The sequence below is a fragment of the Pteropus alecto genome, unplaced genomic scaffold, assembly GCF_000325575.1.
Source record: "Pteropus alecto unplaced genomic scaffold, ASM32557v1 scaffold42, whole genome shotgun sequence".
NCBI classification, from domain to species: domain Eukaryota; kingdom Metazoa; phylum Chordata; class Mammalia; order Chiroptera; family Pteropodidae; genus Pteropus; species Pteropus alecto.
In genome coordinates this window covers 241,290-261,001 of record NW_006434825.1, presented here as the reverse complement: position 1 = coordinate 261,001, position 19,712 = coordinate 241,290, and the positions used below count along the sequence as shown (strand labels likewise).

General features: G+C 40.6%; 1 protein-coding gene across 2 annotated transcripts in view; it reads left to right on the top strand.

The window, feature by feature from the left end:
- The window catches only part of HSD17B2 (hydroxysteroid 17-beta dehydrogenase 2), a 50,271-nt gene extending 39,749 nt beyond the window's left edge, over positions 1–10,522 (top strand). The window contains exons 4-5 of one of the 2 annotated variants that reach the window (XM_006909700.2): positions 6,163–6,300; positions 10,125–10,522. In XM_006909700.2, the coding sequence (XP_006909762.1) occupies positions 6,163–6,300; positions 10,125–10,486 (500 nt within the window). In that variant the 3' untranslated portion in view covers positions 10,487–10,522. The remainder of the gene's footprint in view (positions 1–6,162; positions 6,301–10,124) is intronic. The other variant, XM_025045376.1, reaches the window with a different exon arrangement.
- The last annotated feature ends 9,190 nt before the right edge of the window (positions 10,523–19,712 follow it).

The following is a 19,712-nucleotide window of genomic DNA, read 5'->3' as shown; positions in this document are numbered from 1 at the left end:
CTTTGATAAGAATTCCTTTAAAGCAGCTTTAAAATTAACTTTTAATCAAAGAGTACATTCCATTGTCTATGAGAAGCCAGTGAGGTGCCCTGTAAGGTGGATTTTTTGACAAACACAAAAAACAGAAGTAAGTGTCCAAAATAAAACTGAAAAGCTTAGAGAGTAAAAAGAGCAGCTTCAGATCTCCTGAATTTAAAGGGGCAAATTTTCCTAGAGGAAGATGGTGCCAGGAATGGAGTCTGAGCACAAGATGGTGGCTGCCACATGTCTGGAGGATGAGGGACTGGAGAAAACTCAGATTGACACACAAATGACACACAAGACAATAAATGGAGTACTCTCCTAAAAAAGACTCAGATACACTAGGCAAGTTACAATTTCAAATTTAAAAAGCCAAACAAGTGCAACTGAAACAGTTTACAAATCAGGTACAAGTCCTAAAACCAGTCCCCTCTCCAACAGAGTACTCTAACAAATGTAAAACAAATTGGCTTATCCCATGGGAAAAGTCCAAATGGAGGGGAAGAGAGTTTCTGGTGGTACATGGGAGGGCGACTCATCCTACTTCCAAACTGAGCTCGTAGGCTCACAGAGAGAGACAACAAACAAATGGGCACAGTCCGACAATCCTGCCTATTCTCAGACGGAGGTCCCAAGAGTGCAGATGGCTTTGCCCCAGAGACAAAGTGCACATAGAGAAGGATTCCCAGCTGCTCACACCAGAGCAACTTACCCCACAAGCAAAACAGATGGTAGACCGAAGTCAAAGATTTCTCCTTCTTCCACATGATCCTTGTACCAAGGACAGCCAGAGCCTGCTAAAGAAAGTCCCTCCAGATCTTTCATGGCAAAACAGTGTTGGCAGCTGCTTCCGACTCACAGAGGGGAACCCTAGCCTGGGCCAGTCTGCCATGGGCACTACCTCCTGGCTGGCTAGCCAAATCGTTATCAGTCCAAATTTCATGTGCCCGATTCTTTGAAAGGCCCAAACTCAAAATGTCAGAGTTTGGAGGAAAGAAAGGCTTATTGATTGAGAGGGAGCCAACCAAGAAGATGGGCGACCTCATTCTTAAATCCATCTTAAGAAAATATAGAGTTTAGGCTTTTTTTTAATGTCAAGAGGAGGGGCTGTTTTTGTAAAGCTCAAGCTGCAAGCAGAATTTTTCTAATGATTAGCATGTCTATATGCAAGACAAAGCAAGCGCTATTAGCCTGAAGACCATGGAACAACACAGGCTTGAACAAGAGGGAGTCAGAGAGACTGAGCATTTTGCTTTGTTATACTACTTCTCTGGGCATGTGGTTGGTCTGTGTGCTTCATCTTGGAAACGTGCAATAAAGGAATGGACTTTGTTACCTGAGTTTGTTACCGGAGAGTGGGGTCCTCTCCTGGCACATTATCCAGGTTCTTGATATCTCAAACAAAGAATTGAGCAAGACAAGTTGACTCCAGATGACCTTGGAGGAGGCTGAAACTGGCTGGGAATCCTCATTACATCCTCTTGAGACAAGCTCATTCAGGACAAGGCTTGTGAAGGTATTAGAGAACGAGAAAGCTGCTGTGGGTATGGTACCCTGATACCCCTATATAAAAGTGTTTTGCATCTAATTCCAATGTAGGGAGGGGGCGGTTCCCTCACACCAATAAACAAAGCTCAGAAACTAGCAGGGCATCTTACAATTCATCTCAATTCTGATATCTACTTGGAAATAGCATCGGATCTCACAGGTTAAGGGCTCAGTCCTACAAGACTATTCCACCACCCCCACTTCAGATGCTAGTTGCTAGTTGCAAGCCCAGGTTATCTACCACCTGTCTATTTTTGGTAATAGATCTCAAATCACCAGCCTCTCTCCCCTCCCAGGAGGTTGGAGGGAGAAAGGATTGAAAGCTTCAACCCTCTAATCACATGGTTGACTCCCTAGCTACCAGCCCCCATCCTACAGTAAATTCTGAGTCACCTCATTGACATAACAAAAGACACCTTTGTTGCTCTCAGCACTTAGGAAGTTCCAAGTTTTAGGAGCTCTGCGCCAGAACCGGGAAAAAGACAGAATATATATTTATTATAAATCAAAATATCACATCCTACTTATACACCTATAGAGCCTCAAGATGAAAAGTTGCACTATATCTGCCCCCTGCTGTGTTAACAGTGTATTCACTTAGAGAACACTTCCGTAATTCCTATGTTAGCTTTATATTAGGAAAAAGAAAGATTTCCAAGTAGGTGTTGATCTTTGAGACTAGAAGTTTTTGAGGGCTTGTGTTACCTTAAAGGACATCAAGAACATTTGGCTGGTAGAACCTTAGGAAATGTTTCTAACTTATTTCTTATGCCACACCAAGAGAGTCAGGCAAAGACCAAGTCTGAGCTCACTGCAGGGGTCAGGGTGAGGAGGAGAGGCAGAGAAGGGTGGGGGTAGGGTAGAGGGTCTCCACCATTTTTCCGTAAGCTCCAAAATTGTAATTTCAAGTCTCCCTCAGTTTTAGCCATGACCAACAGTATACCATAACATCAAAAGAAAGACAGTGACCACCAGAGTGATCAACAACATGAATGCTGAGCGTATTCACTTGCCAGCGCACAGTCACCGAGTAGCTCTCCAGATAGAAAAGCTGGGTGGGGGACTCTGGTATCTTCTAGATGCTACATTCATGGTAATTAAGCTAAGTAAGGATAGACAATTTGTAGTCAGGAATGGTGGAAAGAGTCTAGAGGTCTGTACGTGGTTGGTTAAAACAAGTCCTATTGTTGACTGGGTATTCTGTTAAGTCACCTACTAACAACAGGTGACCCAAAGTTCTGAATTGTTTATCAACGATAGATATTTATTTAGGGGAGACCAAGAATTCAGTTTTAATAACTCCTAAGCAAGTACTGCTCTAATGTAATGGTTTAAGGTTTAGTATTCAAAAGAATTGGATTGATTTTCAATGTAGATTCTGATCGAGTAGGTCTAGGGTAGGTCCTAGTAATCCACATAATAAACAATTATTATGGGAGATCCTGAACAGGTGCACTTATTATTTTAAGAAACATGGAACATGTGGATCCCTTTGGAGTATTGAGATATTATTGTAAAAACCTTGAGTAGCACTAATAATAAGAAGCTCTTATATGGAGTTTACTTTGTGCCAGGTACTATTCTAATATATTAATCCTTTAAACTTTCACAACAACCATATGATGCATGTACTATCATTATTCCTAATTTAAAGATTAAAAACAAAAGCACATGAACATGAAATGATTTTCCTATTTTTAATTTATTTTACTCATCAATCGCAGAGCTAAGACTTGAATATAGGCAGTGCTGGCTTCAGAATTAGCTGTTAACAGCTGGCCCTTGTTAACCTGCCTCCTAGCTCGCCAGCTCACCACATCTGTTAAAACTGTGAAGTGAGAACGATATAACCCCACAAACTGGGTTGCAACTTTGAACAAGTTGCTATGACTTCTTTGGCCTTTCTCACCAGTAAAAGGAAAGAGTTGCATTTGCAACTTTAAGATTTTGTAAAACTAAAAATCACTTAAATAAGAATCAGCTGGTCATCTGTGGAAGAGCTTAAAAGTTTGATGTGAGATGCTATATTTATATTTCATCAACTAAATTTCAGGACTGTTCCTTTTAAGTGACAAGTAAACCTCCAACTAGGTTAAACAAAAAAAGGAAAAAGGAATTTATTAGTTTACCAACTGTCTGGAACCAAGTTTTAAGACATTATTGCAACCCTCCCCCATCTCCACTTCCCGGTTCCCTCCTCAGCCGGCACCTCCCACTCTCTGCTCTCCCCTCTTTGCTGCTCTGTTTTCCTTTGCTGACCTTCTCCTATGTGGTAGCAAAAGTGGCCCCTGGTGGTTCTGTCAGGACTCCTTCCCGCTACTATATCAGGACTCTGGCTCAATTCAGGTCACATGCACAGCACCAACCCAATCTCCATCCCCAGGGGATGAGGTATTGTAATTGGCCAGTCTGCCTCTCTTAACAAGGACAGAGCCGTTGACTGACAGCCTTCCTATAAAAACAGGGAGGTAAGAATCAGTACAGGCATACCTAGTTTTATAGTGCTTTGCTTTATTGTGCTTCACAAATGTGTTTTTTTTTTTTTCTCACAAGTTGAAAGCAAGGCCTTTTCCAGCAAAAAGATTACAACCCATTTTATTGCTGATATTATGGGAACCAAACCCATAATATCTCTGAGGTGTGCCTGTATTTCTCAAAAGGAAATGATGTAAGCCAGACCAAAGATTTAATAATAATGTAAGAAAAATGATGATAATTGACATTAACTATTTCAGATATCTCTACTTCAACACCTATGCTCTTCCCCACCTGACCCCCCCAATTTTATTGTGATATAATTGACATATAACGTTGTATTAGTTTAAGGTGTACAACATATATATTATGAAATGATTACAACATTAGGTTAGTTAACATGCATTACTTCATGTAGTTACAAATTCTTTTTTCTTGTGATGAGAATTTTTAAGACTTGCTCTCCTAGCAACTCTCAAATATACTATATAGTATTAACTATAGTCACTGTGCAATACAGCAGGTCTGGGAATAATGTTTTGTTCAATATAGTTTCATTAAAATGTTAATGAGATGCCATAGGAACTTATCTATTGTTTATATTAATTAGCCTCTGGTAAAATTGGTTTTGTTATATGTGGTTTCCTTAAAGTTGCAGACCTATCGATGATTTAAGTGAGGAGTTACTGTATATTACACCTCCAGAATTTATTTATGTTATAACTGGAAGTTTATATTCTTTGACTACCTTCACCCATTTCACTGACCACCCCCGCCCTCACCCACCACCTCTGGTAACCACCAATCTATTCTCTGTATCTGTGAGTTTGGTTTTTTAGATTCCACAGACAAGTGAGATCACATGGTATTTGTCTTTCTCTGTTTGACTTATTTCACTTTATGTAATTCCCTCGAGACCCTCAAAGTCCATGTGTGTTGTTGAAAATAGTATGATTTCCTTGTTTTTTTGTGGCTAAATAATATTCCTTTGCATATATTATACCACATTTTCTTTCTCCATTAATCTGTTGAGAAACACTTCAGTTGTTTCCATGTCTTGGCTATTGTAAATAATGTTACAATGAACGTGGGAGTGCAGATACTTTGCTCTTTTTTAAAATTGAAAATTTTATTAAGATCATTGTAGATTTACTAAAGTAGTAAGAAAGAGTAGGCGAGATCTTCTGTCTGAAGGCTCTAAGGGAGAACACCTTCTTGATCTTTCAGCTTCTGGTGGCTCTAGGCATTCCTTGGCTTGTGGCAGCATCATTTCATTCTCTGCCTCCATCTCTACATGGTCTTTCCCCCTGTTTCTCTGTGTTTCTTCTGCTTTATCATCTCTTACAAGGACACCCATCACTGGGTTTAGGGCATAGCTCATCTTAAGATCTGTACCTTAATTACATCTGCAACGAGGCATTTATTCCATATAAGGTTACTTCACTTTATTTGACTTATTTCACTTTATTGGCTTCCTTTGCTTCTGCCTTTCATAGCTCCTCCCTCATAGCTGGTCCATTGATAGATCCTGTTTAAGGCTCAATCTCACTTAGCTTCTAAACTAAATGTGATTTAGGTAGGATAAAGAACATCTTCCCCCACCCAACCTTAGCTAGCCCTCCTAGAATAAGTCCTTTCTCATACCCTCTTACAGAGAAGCCCCATGATTCCCATGGGGTGTGTAACTCCTTGTTGCAGCAAGCATTAAAACGAATTTGTTCAACTACAGGTGTTGTAATGGGCTGAACAGTGTCTTCCTCCTGCCCCACCCAAAGATATGTCTACCCAGAACCTCAGAATGTAGTTGGCCGAACAGAAAAGTCAGAGGCTGGGGCAGGTGCTCTTTATGCCACCTAAATCACATTTAGCTTAGAAGCTGGGAGAGATTGAACCATACACTTGGTTTGTCACTGGACTATCTGTGATAAAGCAGCCATGAAGGCAGAAACAAAGGAAGCCAGACAAATAATTGTGACCAAGAATATGCACAGAGGACCCCTCTCTGCCTTAGCACCACTCATACCAATTCTTGGCATGCGGTGGGTGCTTTTTAAATACTTAGCGGATGAACAACTAAAAATATCAGACCTGATTTTTTTTCTCCCATTATTTTAATAGGAAGTGTCCCAATGGTAAAGCTGGCAGCCTATGGCTCATCCAAGGCGGCTCTGTGCATGTTTTCAGCAGTTATGAGACAAGAGCTTTCAGAATGGGGAATTAAAGTCTCTGTCATCCAGCCTGGAGGCTTCAAAACAAGTAGGTATCTAAGCCTAAGAGACTTGCAATGTTTGTCCTAGAAGGAATGTTAAAAGTCCTTCGTTCTGCTTGCACTGAACCTCTCAGAGGTCACCCAAGGAGGGGCTGAGATGACTGGGTCTCTTTTAAGAATAGAGGGGCAAGGGCCAGGTTCTTCAATTGTTGGTTGCTCACCTGCATCCTTCCACAAAGTACTTAAGTTTAATGTCATATATTTTTCAAACACTACCTCCTCCCCTTTGAAGAATATGACCTACCTCCCTTCTACCTCTGAAGAGATGGCCATCCCCTCCTCTCCCATCCCTGAATTTCTGAACTTTGGGCAGATGTAGACTCACCTCTATGGCTCAGTCCTTGGTTCTAGACCATCAATCAATTAATTGTGATTTAAGTGAAGATGTAAAAGAGCCTGTCTAATAAAAGGCCACATATTAAGAAGGATTTTTAACACACTAAAGAACAAACCCTAGAGGTTGGAATGTTAACCAGGAGGAACAAGATTGGGTGAAAGGCCTATTCTATGAGGGTAATAGAAAAAGACCTGGGCCACTCGGGTTGAGAGGCTAGACTATGGCAGTAAGAATGGATGGAGGGAAGATGAAGTCTTGAGAAAGGTTACGACCTTAGGGACTCCCTGGGCAGGGAAGAGAATTGAGTGAGTCAAAGATAAGGCCAAATGTGACAGACTGAGAGACTGGGATGGAAGACACAGAAAGAAGAAAGCTGACTAACAGCTAGTATAAGGGGGAAAATGATAAATTTGATTTTGAACTTGGCAGGAGGATTGAGGGTTTGGTGACACAGCCAAAGAAAACTTCCAACACAGAGATGTGACTCCATTTGGACCAGAGAGCAACCCTGTAGTTACAGTTTCAAGAATTCACCAAAATTGTTATAGCTAACATTTGGGGGGAGCTACTCTTCTCAGACACTAGCTACTTTCCATATATTCTTTTCTGATGTTGTTGATCTTATTTATTTTTTTAATTGAGAAATATATCATATATACACATAGTTTAATAACATAAAAACTCGTGTATTTAACATCCAGGTAAAAAAAATAAAACATCTCTAGCACCCAGAAACCTTCATATGGTCCTCTCTAGTCATAGCTCTCTCCTATCTTCAACATGTGACTACTCTCTTACTTTTTGTAATAATCATTTATTTGCTATTCTTTACTGTGTTACATTCATACATGTATCCCCAAACAATAGAGTTTGGCTATACTGATTTTTGACATGTTTGCATTCTTTTTCATCTGTTTTCTTTCACTGAACATTATGTTTCCACAATTCATCTATATTGTGTATGGCTGTGGTTCATTCTTTTTCATTGCTGTATAGTATTCTGTGAATATGCCATGATTTTTCTACAGTTATTTGGGTTATTTGGGTCACTTTTGGACAACTATGAAGAATTCAGCTATGAACTTTCTGGCACACGTATATGTACATAATTTTTCCCAAGACACATATCCAGGAGTGGAATGACTGGATCATAGAGTTAGTTATCTTCAACTTTACAGAATAATACCAAACCATTTTCTAAAATATTGTTCCAACTTATACTCCCAACCTTTCATATGTGTCTTAATTGGTATAATTTACCAGGTGAGGACGTTGAGGTGTGGTGGGTAATATATACCCCAGTTTGGGTATTTGGCACACTGTGATGGTGGGAAATTTGAAACTAGATCCCTAGATTCAGTGTCCAGATTCTTTCTTTTATATCACACTGCCCTAAGTTTCAAGCTGATATTCGATGGCCAATCTGAAGGCAAGAGGCTAGACAATGGAGGGCTAAGGACTCAAATTTGGAGAATGATGCCTGAATGGGGCGCAAAAGGAAACTTCAGAGACATAAAGAGCTTCTGAAGACTTTCAAGGAGTCATACCAGATTTTGTAGTGCCCTGCAATAAGAATAGCTGAAACATATTGCATGCTTAGCAGGTTTTAAGCACTTTACATGCACAATCTCACTTGATCCTTACCTATAAGGTAGGCGTTGTAATTCCATTTTGTAGAGAGAAAACTGAGGCTTAGAGAAGTTAAGGAATTTCCCAAGCCACGGGGCTGGTATGAAGCAATATGAGACAGAGATGGGATTTGGATGCAGGTAGTCTTAACAATTTCATTGTGTGTAGCCCCAGAGAAGCAGGGGATTGGTGCGTGTGTGTGTGTGTGTGTGTGTGTGTGTGTGCACGCACACACGTGTGTGTGTGTGAGTGGCATATGAAGGGCTGGTGGCTTGTCCCCAATAAGGAGCTTTAGAGACTCTAGACAGGATACCCACAAAGAGTGGTTAGAAAGTCCATGAGGTGTTTAAAGAGGAGGTGGAGAGGGAAAGGAATCCTCCAGCCGGTGAAAGCAGAGACTAGGGGAGAGGTAGTTGGAGGAACAATAGTTCATACAAACCTGTTTTTCATGACCCAGAAGCCTCCAGAGTAATTGCCAGGGTAATCATTTCTTTAAATATGATTTGTGCCTTCATGAAAAGAAATCAACAATTGAAACTCCATTTGCATTCCCATGAGTATAATTGGATTTCTCTGGCTTACATTTCACAGCAAGGATCCCCTGCAGTCCTGATTCAGGAGAATCACCCAAGCTCACAAACAAAGGCAATCCTCACAGCAATCTCCCAGCTATCACATACTTTGCAGGAGGGAGCATGGGTTGCTGCAATCTTCCTGGAATGTAGCAGTAGCTAATAAAATTCAAAATGAGTGTGCCTTTTGACCAGGTAGCCGCACTTTGGGGGCATAAGTAAATGCCGAAATACAACAGGATAAATTGTGTAAGGTGATTTATGGCAGAGCCACCTAAAATGGTGAAACCTAATAACTGCGGGGAAGTCCTTTGATAGATGAGTGGTTGACTAAAAGCCATTCAGTGGAAAATTCTGCTACTCTGGTTTAAATCTGTAGCTATGGACCAGGTGGCCGGTTTGTGATTTGTTACTAAACAAAAACAAACAAACAAACAAACAAACAAACAAATAAGAAAGCAAATTCCTGGAAAATGTGTATAGTATGATCCTTTTTGTTTTTTGTTTGTTACTGGTAATTTAGTATGAAACCAAAGCCTTCTATGTGTGTATATGTTGGTATGAACAAGGAGAAAATGTAAAAAGACACACAAAACTATAAGTTACCTCAAAGGAGATTAATTTTAAAACATATACATCTCTTAACTATTTACTTATTATTCACAATATGTTTATACATAATTTATATATAATATATATTATGGTATATACATTACATTTTATATTGTATATAATAGTCACGAAAGTTATGTACCGCGATGTTTGTGACAGCATGATTTCTAAGAGTCCCAAATTGAAAACAACCCAAATGCCCATGACAGTATAATGAATAAATAATTTGTGGCATATTTACACAATGGAAAACTATGCAGCTGTGAGAATGACTACACAGTAACATGGATGACTCTCTCAACATAATGTATGATTCCATTCAAATAACGTCCAAAGCCAGGCAAAACTACTCTATTCTGTTCATTGGGACAGTGGCTCTTGGAAAGGGCGCTGAGACTGAGGACTCGGAGGCAGGTTTGTCCTTCATCTGGTTACTGCTTACATGGGCTACTCAGTTTGCGGAAACCTAGTCATCTGTGTACACTTCTGTTAAAAAAATATAATAAGTACTATTATAAAGCACATGTTTTAAAAGGTGTTTGGGAATGCCTGTCCTGCCCAACAAAAGCCAAATCACAAGAGCCTGCATCTCCGTTAGGGAGTGGCCGTGCTTGTCTGGGCCTTCCTAGCATCTGAACCTCCCTTTTCTCTTGCCTCCCAGATATCGTGGGCACAAATGAAATGTGGGACAAGCTGGAGAAGGACATCTTAGATCACCTCACCCCTGATGTGCTGGAGGATTATGGCCAGGACTATATCCTTATGCAACGAAATTTTTTCAGCTTAGTCAACAAGTATGGCCATACGGACTTGACCCCTGTGCTCCTGAACATCCAGCATGCTATCTCTGCTAAGAGACCCTTTACCTTTTACACACCGGGGTCAGGCGCTTGCCTGTTGATCTACTTTGTTTCCTTTAGCCCAACAATCATATTTGATTATTTCAGCAAAAAATTTAATTTCTTTGTAACTAGTATGCCTAGAGCCCTAAGAATGCCTAACTGGAAGAATAAAGCCATGTAGACAAATAAGTGGGAAATGTTTTAGTCTTGGAATGAAAAGGAAATCTGAGCTTCCCATTAAAGTTGTGGTTTCATACCTTGCATTTCCTGTGAACTCTGTTGGCTGAATGGGACTTAGTGATGAGAAGCCTGGAGAGTAGAAATTGCCACTGTGGAGAGCATCAATTGAGTGCCTGCTCTACACCAGATACATTTCAGATATTCTCTCATCTAGTTCTCATCAGAGAACTGAGATAGGAATATTCACCCCCACTTAATGAGTAAGGAAATTTAGGATCAGAGAGGTTAACCTCCTAGTTCCTTGCCACAGAGCTAGCAAAAGGAAGAGCTGGAATTGGAATCAAAGTGGGACTCCAATGTTTGCCAGGATAGGAAAAAATAAAAGAGAGATGAAGAGAAAAAGAAGAGAAAGGGAAGAGAAAAGAGGGGGAGGAAATGGCAAAGACCACAGTTAAATTGACTCTTTCTCACTGTGCACTGACATCCCGCAGTAACTACTGCATCCAAGGTATTGGATTTATTGTACATACTCAGTGCTCTGTGCACCTCCTCTCTCTTCCTCTACCAGGAGCCCTGGAGATAGTAGGATGAGATCCCCCATCTCAAGCAAGGCCCCAGAGGCCTTTTGGCAGGCCCAGGACATGTGACTGGCTGGTTTGGTGTCCATAGTAACCATCACTGTCACCTCCATCTGAGCATCCCAGATTGGAAAGCCAGCATTATTACCTGGAGAAACATGGCTGAAGGGAGCAATGTCAGATACTAAGAGGTGTTGCCAAGTTCACCTGGGGAAGGCGAAAGGGAAGGAGGAGCTGGTGAACAGAGATATTTAAAAGGAATTAGGAAAAATATCAGGCTGACATAAAGGAAGCAGAGGTTTAGACACCTTGCTCATTGCAAACCTCCCTTTGTCTTATTTCCCTTCTGGAACGTGCAGGTTCTTATTTTATTTTCCAACCTCATGGAGATTTTGGGTCAGTAGATAAACTGAGAGTGCTCTGAAATTTTCTCCAAAAGAAAATAATAAATCAGAATATAGTGAGATAATAGTTGGGAAGTTATTAATACAATACATTTTTAATGGCCTGTCATGCCAACTGCCTATTGGATCTCTACCATTGCTTTAGGGCAGAAAAGAAAGAAAAAAAAATCAGGTTAAGCATTGATTTCCAAAATAGGCACTTTTTGGAGGTAATAGTTGTCAAAACCAACACTTCTATTTGCACAATTCAGACACTGAGAGGGCAAACAGTGTGTATAACCTGCAGTCCAGGGTTTGGAGGAGGACTAAATATTTTGTTATTCACTATAAGCCAGTGATTCTCAAAGTGTGGTTCCTGCACCTGCAGCATCAGCATCACCCGAGAACCTATTAGAAATGCAGGTTCTCATGAGCTAATCCAATTTCATTTCAGGTTCCTAAGGCTCTTAACACATTACCAACAAATCAGCAGCTTAAAACAACAGAACACTCATTATTTTACAGCTCTGGAGTTCAGAATTCTGAAATGGGTCTCACTTGGCTAAAATCAAGTTAGCAGAACTGTGTTCCTTCTGAAGGCTCTAGGGGAGAATTCCTGTTTTGCCTTTTCCGGATTCCAAAGTCCTCTTGAATTCCTTTGCTTATGGCTGCATCACTCTGACTTCTGCTTCTATCATCTCATCTCCTTCTCTGACTCTGATTCTCCTCCCTCCTTTTTATAAGAACCCTTGTGATGACACTGGGCCACCCAGATAATCCAGGATAATGTCCTCACCTCAAATCATTAATTTAATCACATCTACAAAGTCCCTTTTGCCATTTGAGTACGTATTCACAGGTTCTTGGGACTTGTGTGCCATTATCATTACTAGGGACTATTATTCTACTGACTTTACCTAATGAGTCAGAAATTCTGGGGATGGATCCAGCAACTTGTGTCATAATGAACCCTCCGGGTGATGCACAGTCAAATTTGAGAACCATTGCTCTAAGGCAGAGAGTAAGCAGGCTGCAGGGTATATGGTCAGGCCACAGGAAGAGTGGGGAAGCTCTTTGAGGACAGTGGGAGGGAGCTGGAGATATCAGGTTGAGACCTGAGTGTGGGGCTTACTTTCTGTCCTGCAGCTTGTAGGAGTTTAAAACTCTGTGAGGCATGGAGAGCAGGTGCTGAATGGGTCTGTGAATTTCATATCAGAAAAGCGGCTGAATGGTTTCCTGAAGGAATGCTTCCACACTATCTTTGGGTTACCTCAGAGGGAAAAAAACCACAGGGTGGCCTATTTTAACCAAAGAAAGACTGACAGCCTCTCACTGTCACTCCTATCATGACTCTCTTGGGTTTGGGTGGGAGTGGGGAGGTATGGAAAAGTCAATGAGTCTCCTGGAAAGAGCAAGGATAAGTGCAGGGAATGAAAAATCCAGGCACCTGTGGGGTGGGCGAGAGAATGCTCTTGCAGAGACCATCAGGTGGGCAGCCTTGAGCTGGGGGATGAGAAATCCAACTGGAGGCCAGTGAAGATGAGACAGTGATGTTTTCCTGGTGCTGGGGAAATACACCAGGCCCTAGGAACTCAGATTCTGAGGCAAAGGGAAAGGAAAAGAGAAGGTAGGCGGGGATCTTGAATTCCACTGCACAGTCATCTGGAAGACCCTGTTTTAAACCTGTAGACACTAAGTTACCTGAATGTATTAATAAGCATTCAAATATATTTAATTTTTAGAACAATACCTATAGAAAACAAGAGACAAGTATGATATACAAAACACCTCCATTCAAATATATTTAATTTTTAGAACAATACCTATAGATTTTCAGAAAACAAGAGACAAGTATGACATACAAAACACCTCCAGGCCCTGACTGTGTCTGGACAGTAATTGATATCCCTGGTTTAGAAACTAGTAAGAACTAAAGGCAGAGGGAAGCCCGCAATATGTTCACAGTTCCTTGAACTCTTGAGGGAAGTCGTGATGAGCAGGTGATTCAGCAGCAGGACTCCTGGCAAAAAGTATTTCATTCTCTCCAGTTCTGCTCTTCTGCTCAAGCACAAGGTGCAAGGTACATTTGATATCTGGCCACATAGTATCACATGCAAATCTCATGCAAAACCCTACCCAGTCAATCCTCTTTATTTCTTCCTTTCTTGTATTTTCCCACTGTTGGCAACAGGAAAGTAGACCATCCTTACAACAGACCCAAGACAAGAGGGAAAAATTAATCAGCAATCCAGCGAAAAGCAATCAGCGAAAACATGATTTCTTTTATTACATAGGAAGCTGATAAAGGCCTACAAATATACTTTACTATTTTATTTGAATGGAACATTAAATTTCATCAGACTCATTATACTGGGGATAAATACCATGTTTTGGAATGCCATTCTGGATGGTGTAATTCTGAAGAAGAGTAATTTCATACAAACAGTTCTGATGGGATGGTGGTACCTCTTGCCCAGTAATAGTCCCTAGTCCAGCTCACGCATAGTGGTCCACTGAGGGGCTTAGGACCCCTGGACACCTGCCCTGGAGTGGCTCACAATAAAGTGTTTCTCTACTGATTTGTTGTGTAAGCCAAAATTTTATTCTGGGATCTTGGGTGTATGAGTGGCCATGGCAGGACTAGATGGATATTTCTGAGTCCCAGCTCGATGCCAGCTCAGAATTCTATATCAAGAAATGAGATACAACAGGAAGAAAGAGAGACTGGGAACTAATTTGAAGGTTGAAGGTAGGGAAACCTCAATAGGTTTGTAGTTTGAAGTTGCTTACTTTTTTGCCTGCCCAGCATGCCTTTTTTGGGGGGATTTTGGTGAGATTGTCATTCAAAGCCCCCCACCTCCCCACCATAGGGGTGAGTATGTGACCCAGGCTAGCTAATCAATCTATACCCTTGGCTCCAATGATTGGTTCAGGTGTGGGCACACAACCCAAGAAGAGCCAATTATGACTCTCAATGGTGGGAGGATTGTAATGGGCACTGGGAAAAAAGGGCTATCTGTTTCTGCTGTAATGTCCATGTTAAACCGAAGCTTCTAGAGCCCATCAGGAGGAGAGTCTGGTAGAGAATGAAGCCAGGACAGAGGAAAGTAGAGTAGAATGATGAGGAAAAATCAAAGTTTGATGACTTATTTTGAGCCCCTCAAAATATGCTATGCTTGCAGATCTACCATTTAGATTGATTTCCAAGTTGCGTGAGTCAATACTTTTCCTTTAAATTATTTCAAGTTGGGTTTATATCTTTTACAATAGAATTAATTCTTGACAAATATACACTCTAGAGAAGAGTTCAGTAAAAAATGAGCAATAAAATAATGCTTGACAGAAAAAATAGGCAAGGCAGTAATGCCCCAGGAGAGAAAGAAAGAGATGAAATTAAAGAAAAAAGATTAGGGTGGGTAATATTATTATTCAGTAGCCCTCTCCAGTAGAAAAGCAATTTTTCAGTTAAAATTTCTTTTGGGGTTTTATCCCCAAAGTCTGTGGGCATGGTCCCTCTGGAACAAGGTGAAACAAATCCTTGCTGAGCCCCATGGTGGAAATCAAAGATTTCAGCTGGTTGCTGGCAATTCTAGACTATTGGAATCATGCTTGACTAGGATAACAGTGTAAATAAAGTACACTGCATCTAGCATGATATACTATCTCGTCCTGGATCAACACAAAACTTATTTACCATATTGCAAAATGTGGAGATGAGTAATGTGAGAATCCTGGCCATGGGAAACAGGAAGATCAAAAGACAAATTGAAGGCTTTTGTTCTGGATTATTTGTTCTTGGGTCATTTTATCCCTATGTGGGGGTTCTGGCCACCACGTAATTGCCCTGGGAATTTTACCACAGAGTTATTTTTGTTTAGTTCCACTTTCTGTTCTTCCTCCTATTTTGATAATAGGCAATGATTTACTAATGGATAGTGATTTACTGCTGATTTACTGTCTTTTTTGGTATTGCTTTTTGCTTTCTCTCCTAGCCATACAAGATAAACTGATTCTATACAGAGAAAGTCCTAACTTGAAACATGCTATTCTTTGGTTTGGGTGTGATTTTCAGGTAAGACTTAAACGTTTGCACAAGAAATTATCATTGATGAACACAAAAACCACACTTTCATCTTGAATACTCATTGTGAAAAGCAAAACAGGAAATCATAACGGGGCCAAACCAATACATGTAATTGCCATTGTAATGCTGAATTTTGGGGTGTATGTGTGTGTGGGCGGGGGGCAGGTGCTATTCAGCCTCCATTTACCTTTCTGTTTGGAAGTCATTCCCCAGGTGTGAAATCTTGGTGGAAAGAAATGCTTTTCCTCCAACTACAGAAGCCAGAGATCTAAATCCTGACTCAGCATCTTAGCCTCTAGAAGTTGGGCATCATGAACAAATGTATGACCTACCTAGAATATGGAATGTTGATTGAGGGATATAAAAGTATTTTGTTAAAAAACTGTCAGTACTCAGTTTCTGCTTCTTGCAACCACAAGCATTCTAATTTATATCATAATCATCACCACAGTGTTTTCAAGGGCCCACTCACAATACACAGCCCTACATTTTTGTGAGTCCTTAGGGTGAATGGCTCTAAGAAGGATGCACTCTCTTCAAAGAGGGATGGCATGTGCATTTCCCCTTGTGCACCATTCCAATAACTCTCTCCTCCTCTTTGCTGTCTAGGACCTGTAGGGACGAAGTAGGATGGGGCCCTAGGTGGGCTCTGGATTCCTATCTCTTCTTTCTGATTTCTACTGAGAAACATCTTCATAACCCCAGATCCTGAAGTGGCTTTCCCCAGAGAGAGGACTGTGGGCTATACTGAAAGGGGTAAGATTAAGAATTGACCTGAGCTGGTAGAGTGAGATGAAAGAAAGAAGGTTAATCAAGGGAACACTTTTCTGGGGAGACTTATAAATAGAACGGGGGCGGGGGGCTCTATTAGTCTCTCCCTGCTTTAAGATCAAAGGACTGATCTTCCCTCCCCTTGTACAGTGTTTTGTTTTTGTGTTTCAAATTCTGGTTAATATTGCTCCAAACATGTCACATCCTTTGTGGCAGAGCAGTAAGGTGGTATGATATGGGCATTTGGGAGTTACACAGTATGATGGACTGAATGTGCCCCCCTCCCAAACTCATGTGTTGAAATCCTAACCCTCAGTGTGAGGGTATTAGGAGGTGGGAACTTTAGGAGGTGATTAGGTCATGAAGATGGAGCCCTCACGATAGGATTGGTGCCCCTATAAGAAGAGAAATGAGAGAGCTTGCTTTTCTCTCTCTTCCATGTGAGGATACAATGAAAAGATGGCCATCTACAAACCAGGAAGCAGACACCAGATCTGCCAGCACCTCGTTCTTGGATTTCTAAACTCCAGTACTGCGAGAAATAAATGTTATGATTTAAGCCACCCAGTCTATGGTAATTTGTTATTGTAGCTGGAACTCAGACACGTAAACTTAGATTCAAATCTTGAGTCTGCCATTCAACAGTTGGGTGATCTTAAGCAAGCGTTTTAACGTCTCTGAATCTTAGGGGTTTTTTTCTTTCTACTCTAAAAACAGGGTCTGTGGTAATGCTTATCTCATAAAGTTGTTGCGAATGAAATAGGATAATAATGCAAGGGTTTAGTAATAATGCCTGGCATTGAATAAGGCCCCTATAAATATAGGAAGAATAATTGTTTTCTTCTTCTTTGTATCTGAGCACATTTGCTGTGGAGACAAGATCATATTGATGTGTCCTTTCTAGATTGAGGTTGGATGGGGAAAGGCCAGTGTGGCTCTGAGTCTTTGCAGGGAATGCCCTGATGCAAATGGGAGCTTTCACTGCCAACTGGCTAATGCTTCTCCCACTCAGGAGCACAAGGGGGTCTTTCACGGACTAATGATGAAGTTCATGTCTCCTACTTATCTTGATAATAATCCCTATTGCTTTTTTATTTTAAGCTAACAATCATTTATGGTGTCCTATGTGCCTGAAACTCTGCTGGGCAATTTACTTGGATTAATCAATTCAATCTTTATAGCAACCTCATGATGTAGTTACTCTCATTATTTCCATTTTTAGATGAGAAACCAGGCTTAGCAAGTTTTTTTTTTTTAAATTGAGGTAAAATATACATACCATAAAATTTACAATTTTAACCAGTTTTAAGTGTATAATTCAGTGGCATTAGTACATTCACAATGTTATGCAATCATCGCCACTCTCCATTTCCAGAACTTTTTCATCATCCCAAGGGCTGAGCTTTTTAAGCTGAGTTTAACTTCTAATTTGTGAAAGAAACAATTATACGGTGGTTAAGAGCATAAATTCTTCCAGCGTTCAAATCTCAGTTCTGCCACTGACGAGTTATGAGATCTCGGGGAACTTACTTGTGCCTAGTGCCTCAGTCCTTTCATCTGTAAATGGTGAGGATGATGATGAATGGTGCCTCTCTCGCAATAACTTAACCTATAATAAATGCTGAGAACTTACCTGGTAAATAGTAGGCACACAGTAAACCTTAGTTACTATTACTCCATACTGCTAATAAAACTACAAGTTTTATTCAAGCTGATTTCTTTGAGATGGACTTGAAACGATATATCACTTTCTTACATAACATTGGTGGGATCTCATTAGGTCACTAAAACCTCCTCTCATGTTGAAAAGCAACATGATCTCTCTCATAACTAGAGAACTAGATGGCCCAGCAGTCCACTGATAATGCATATGAACATCCTACTGACAGAGCTGGCAGATGGAGAGCCTGGGATGAGCTACAGACTGCAAGCCTGTGCAGGCAACATCCTCAAACCCCTCCTCTTCCCTGGACTCCAGGCCAGGACACAAAACTCATGACTTCCATTCCACCTCCCTTTTTCTTCCACATGTCAAGGAATAATTTTCAGAAGATGTTAAAAACTCAAACAAACATACAATGAACCTCCATTAAAGTTTTATTTAACTCATTAATGACAGAACCAACAGGATGGCAAAGCTGGCCTCAGAGAGGATATGAGAAGCTGATATATAATATAATGATCTTAAACTAATAAAAGGATGCTAGAATTAAGTTGCTAAATTAGATGCAAACTGGTTAAGAGTCTACAGAGCAAAACACTCATAATCTTTGGGTCTATAGTCTCTATTGGATAAAAATAATTTGCACTCTATCATTTTTCTCCAAATTAACATCTACTTTTACAGAGCTGGGTCCCCAGACAATATGTAGGTTGTAAATCAAGAAAAGTCATATTTCCTTAGAGTCAGGTGGCCCTGAGGGAGACTTTCAGACAATGCTCTGGCATGATACTAAAGACCACAAATATCTTTTTGCCTTATTTCCAAGTTCTAGATGATTTTTTTCCCCATCTAACTAACCAAGGTATGGATTGATAAAGAATCAGAAATTCTTTTCCATCAAGCCTACATAAAGCCTCAGATGCCTTTTCTGCACTGTGATCCACATAGCCATTACCACATGATGAGAGCTGGTGTGAAAGAGGAAACTGACATGCAGCCCTCCATGACAACCATGGCTTGTTTTAGAAGTTCCAGAAAGCTTATCCCATGGCTGGCTGATGCTATTCCAATGACTCAGTCAAAGCTCTGGCTCGGCCATGAAGAAAAACCTGAAGAAATATCATCTCTCCCTGAAGTAAGGTGAGAAGTCAAAAAAAAATGAGAGGTCAAAGAAAGTTATATTTTTTCCATCCTAGAAAAGGATGCTCTTCCTAAGTTAGGATTTCACAGACAAGTTTCATGGCTTCAGAGGCTTTTATCTCACGCCAATGGATTGTTTTGATTGTATCAAGTATAGAGACTCGTGTGTTAAATAAGTCAGGCGTTTGCAGTGGGAAGATTTGTTCTTAGTTGTGTTGGGTGCTGCTAGTGACCTTATAGAGTGTATGTTCCCTCCATTGAGTACATGGACCTGTTGTAATCAAAAGAAATGGGAATGTCAGAACCCAAGTGGAGAAGCAATCATTCTTTACTCATTCTAAGGCATCTATTGGTACCTATTACACGCCAAGCTGTATTGAAGTCCATTGGAAGCTGTTGGACGGTCTCTCCCTTAGAAGGATCATGAGACTTTCTAGTACTACTCTAGAATGAGTTTCCTAAGTAAGCTATGCCTATGTGTCTCTTTCCATGAAGGCATGTCCATCTGCACTCAGAAAGAAGACTTAACACTGTGTCGATGTCTTTTGCTGAAATGTTATTTCTTGTAATTATGCAGTGTTCAAATTGTCAACAAAATATCCTGCTTG